Source organism: Cryptomeria japonica, chromosome 7 (genome assembly GCF_030272615.1).
Source record: "Cryptomeria japonica chromosome 7, Sugi_1.0, whole genome shotgun sequence".
Taxonomy (NCBI): Eukaryota; Viridiplantae; Streptophyta; class Pinopsida; order Cupressales; family Cupressaceae; genus Cryptomeria; species Cryptomeria japonica.
This window is the reverse complement of record NC_081411.1, coordinates 104,071,238-104,075,030: the sequence shown is the minus strand read 5'-3', so window position 1 is coordinate 104,075,030 and position 3,793 is coordinate 104,071,238. Positions and strand designations below refer to the sequence as shown.

General features: G+C 32.0%; 1 protein-coding gene across 1 annotated transcript; it reads left to right on the top strand.

Annotated features, from left to right (window-relative positions):
- The first annotated feature begins 1,077 nt into the window (after positions 1-1,077).
- Positions 1,078-3,297, top strand: LOC131073435 (replication protein A 70 kDa DNA-binding subunit E-like). Its single transcript, XM_059208272.1, has 3 exons — positions 1,078-1,134; positions 1,399-1,565; positions 1,782-3,297. The coding sequence occupies exons 1-3, from the start codon at positions 1,078-1,080 to the stop codon at positions 3,295-3,297; spliced, it is 1,740 nt and encodes a 579-aa protein (XP_059064255.1).
- Positions 3,298-3,793: the final 496 nt, after the last annotated feature.

The following is a 3,793-nucleotide window of genomic DNA, read 5'->3' as shown; positions in this document are numbered from 1 at the left end:
ATGTCAGATGTATATCTATAGAACTATGTACACTAATATACACATATCTACCTGTATATATACACATGGATATATATGCACACATACTCTAAAATAAATGCAACTAAACCATTCTTTCACAGAGTGAAAGCTTTGTAGTTTGACTCATTAGACAATTTACAAATCTTAATGTATTGTGGTAATTATTACAAGTTTTTAGGGTTTGTTAATAGTAAATTCATCATCATTCACAAAAAAAAGTGATCTACTTAAAGATTTGTTGTATTATTCTTGTATGTTCACTTTTTTTAGTAATGCTTTTCAAATATGTCATTCAAACAAAAAACAACCACACTAACACAATCAAATTTCAAGAATAGATACAAACTTGAAAGCAATAGAGGACATCAACAATGTAATTGATAGCATGTTGCAAGAAAGCGACAAGTTAAAGAGTAAACTCAGAAAGATCATTGCCCACTATGAACATAAATCACCAAAGCAAACAACAATCAACATGTCTACATCTTGTAGTGCTATAACAACCATACATAGTATTGAACTAGCACCTTTGCCAATACCAAGTACTGAACAATTACTTGATCCAACGGTTATTTTCACATTGCGAGACAAAGAATTTAAATGGAGTGATAATGACCTCAGATGGGTTGCTTGGGTTGATCCTATGTTGTTCTAATTATTCAATCTTTGAAAAGTTACATTCATATTTTGGTTAGCATTCAAAACAGACAGAACCATACCGTATTTTGAAATATCTTTGATTGGATAAACTCATATTTTTCTAATATGCTCTCAAATATATAAATCATTATGTCATATTTAATGTTTTTTGATCTTTTCAGCATATGATCAATTATCGCTTTCAATGCATTTTCAATCACATTATGATCAATTCACTAGCATTTGAAACAAAAAGAAAACTATAGCAACATTACTCTATGCTCAGTTAATTTTACTCTGCTTGTGCATATATACCTTCGATAGGCTTACATCATCTTGTGATTGTATTCTGATATAAGAACTAGAATTCATCATGGTTATAATTTACTTTTAATTCTCAAAAGGTATATATGCACAATGGCATCTTCAGCAGCTACCTCTGAATCCATAGACCATTCCACTATTGATAATTTGGTAAGCTAAATTATCAAAGCTTTTCAATATAGAAATCTTTTATGCTCTTTTTTTTGACAGTTCATTGCTCTTTTGCATACCATCCTTTTCATTACCACATGCATCCTTTTTTTATAGCATAGTACAAAAGTAGATGCATATTGTATACATACCATACCTTGATTACATAGTTTACTAACACAAGCTTTACATTGACAAGTAAGCAAATATATGAGCTGCTTCCCGTTAAAATTAAATCCTCTATACTCATATTATTTTTTGTAGGGAAAAAACCAAGAGTATGTCCCTACCCCTTTTGCAATCCAATCTATCAATTCTGGGGATGACCTTCCTTCAACATTGCTACAAGTTTTGTCATTTCAGAAAATGCAGAACAACACAGATGATACTGACAGACATAAACTAGTATTATCTGATGGCAAATACATGCAGTTGGCAATCTTGCCTTCTAAATATGCTACTCTGATAGATTCAAATATTCTAAAAATAGGCACAATAATCCATTTATCGAGCTATACATGCTGATACATATGGAACACAAGGTAGGAAATCAACTATGATTATTAAATACAATATGTTTCAACTTTTTTTAATTTCATTTATGTACAATTAACAGTAATTAAAGAAGAACTCTTTTGTTTTCACAGGACTATTGTAATACTTAGTCTGGAAGTGAAACAAAGTGTTTTCCCATTCTTTGGAAAACCAGAATATCTATTCAAAGAACAACAACCAGAAATTATGTCTGAGGATAGACCATCAACATCTAAATGGTCACTTCAGTTTGCAACTGAATTGCCATCCCCACAAACAACAACTTCTGAAAATATAAGTCCTATAAAAACTTTGAATCCATACCAAAATAAATGGACAATCAAAGGGAAAGTTACTCATAAACGACCTATTAAGGCATATAGCACAACCGCCAAAAATGGCCATGTCTTTAGCTTTGACATTGTTGATTGTGATGGTTCTGAAATTAGAATTACATGTTTTGATGAGATAGCTAAGTTACACTATAACTGTGTGGACATAGGTTCACATTATATTATTTCAAAAGGATCTATTAAGGAGGCAAATGCAAGGTACAACAAACTAAACAATCATTTAGAAATCACCTTGTCTAATACATCCATAGTAAAACGCTGCACCAACGAAGAACAAGTAGTTCAACAAACTGCTCCTTTCACACCTATTGGCGAATTGTTTCAACTAACAAACAATACACTAGTTGATGTTATTGGTATTGTTCTATATGTTGGAGATACCATTCCTATTCATAGGAAATATGGCAATCAAACACAAAAATGTGTTGTGAAAATTAATGATCTATCTGGTTCAATAATTGACATCAACTTATGGGGCCCAATAGCAAAACAAAAGGGTCTGGAATGGAAAAATATGTTGACCAATGATAGTGTGGTGATCCTTTCTTTACATAATGCTCATGTTGGCTATTTCAATGGCAAGCTTGTGAACATAATAGCTGCAACAACATTACATATCAACCCAAGTTTCCTAGAAGCAGAGCTTCTAACTTCAAGAGGAAGGGACCCTTTGCTTGCTCTACCCTTTGTTGCAGAAACTATCCACATAGATGACAAATATACTAGAATGACAATCTCTTTGATCTGTGAGCGGATGAGCATCAAACCAAAAACAATTCAGACAACATTGCTAGCTATTCTACGCTATGTCAATGTCAATGACCAAAATTTCTATTACACAGCTTGCCCACTGATAGTCAATGGAAGGCCTTGCAAGAAAAAATGTACACAACAAGCTGATGATTCTTGGTTCTACTCTAGATGTCAAATGAATATGCAAGACTATAATTATAGTTACCTCTTGCCTCTAAAGTTGCAAGATGCCACAAGTACTCTATGGGCCACTTCTTTTGATGAGGGTGGTAATCACTTGCTACACAAAACTACAAGACAACTCTATACACTACAAAATGATGCAACAACAAAAGAGACACCTTCCTCGGTGATCAAGGCAGTACTTTCACATTACTATTCATTCACAGTGTTGGTTTGTACTGAGACATACAATTCAGAATCCAAGATGAAAGTGACGGTCAAGAAAGTTGCTCCTGTTGACTTCAAAGCTGAGTGCCATGCACTGCTTGCAGAAATCAGCTGCCTAAGTACAAAGCCTTAGGATTATAACGCATCTTCTCTAATTATTAAACATTACAGTTTATGATATAATTATACCATTAGCTATTTTTCATATTTACTATTTTTATGTATACAAACAATTATATTTAACAAAAGCAAGTATGCTTCTATAAATATATGTATGGACATTTCTTACATGTGCCAATTATCTCTTTGAAGGTTTTTCCTCTTCACATAAGTTACTTTCAATCATATTCATTGCTTTTAAATGTATTAAGACTATGTTATTTGCACAAAAAATATACATATATGCACGTATATTGTTCTTTTCCTGGTCTTATATCTTTGTATATAACAATACAATACAAAACTATATACAAGTATTCATAGTTATAGTGTTTTTGAAATACACATGTAGTTATATATGTGCATATGTTCATATACAAAACTTTCATTTTTTTTATTATATGTATATGTACATGTGTATATGTATACATACATCTATATGCATCAGAATTTACTATAGTTGTGCATAC

Excerpts from the sequence above, each read along its gene's own strand:
- LOC131073435 (XM_059208272.1), top strand. The coding sequence starts at position 1,078 with ATGGCATCTTCAGCAGCTACCTCTGAATCCATAGACCATTCCACTATT. Across the intron at positions 1,135-1,398 it reads ATTCCACTATTGATAATTTG|GGAAAAAACCAAGAGTATGT; the intron begins GTAAGCTAAATT and ends TATTTTTTGTAG. Across the intron at positions 1,566-1,781 it reads TCTGATGGCAAATACATGCA|GACTATTGTAATACTTAGTC; the intron begins GTTGGCAATCTT and ends TTGTTTTCACAG.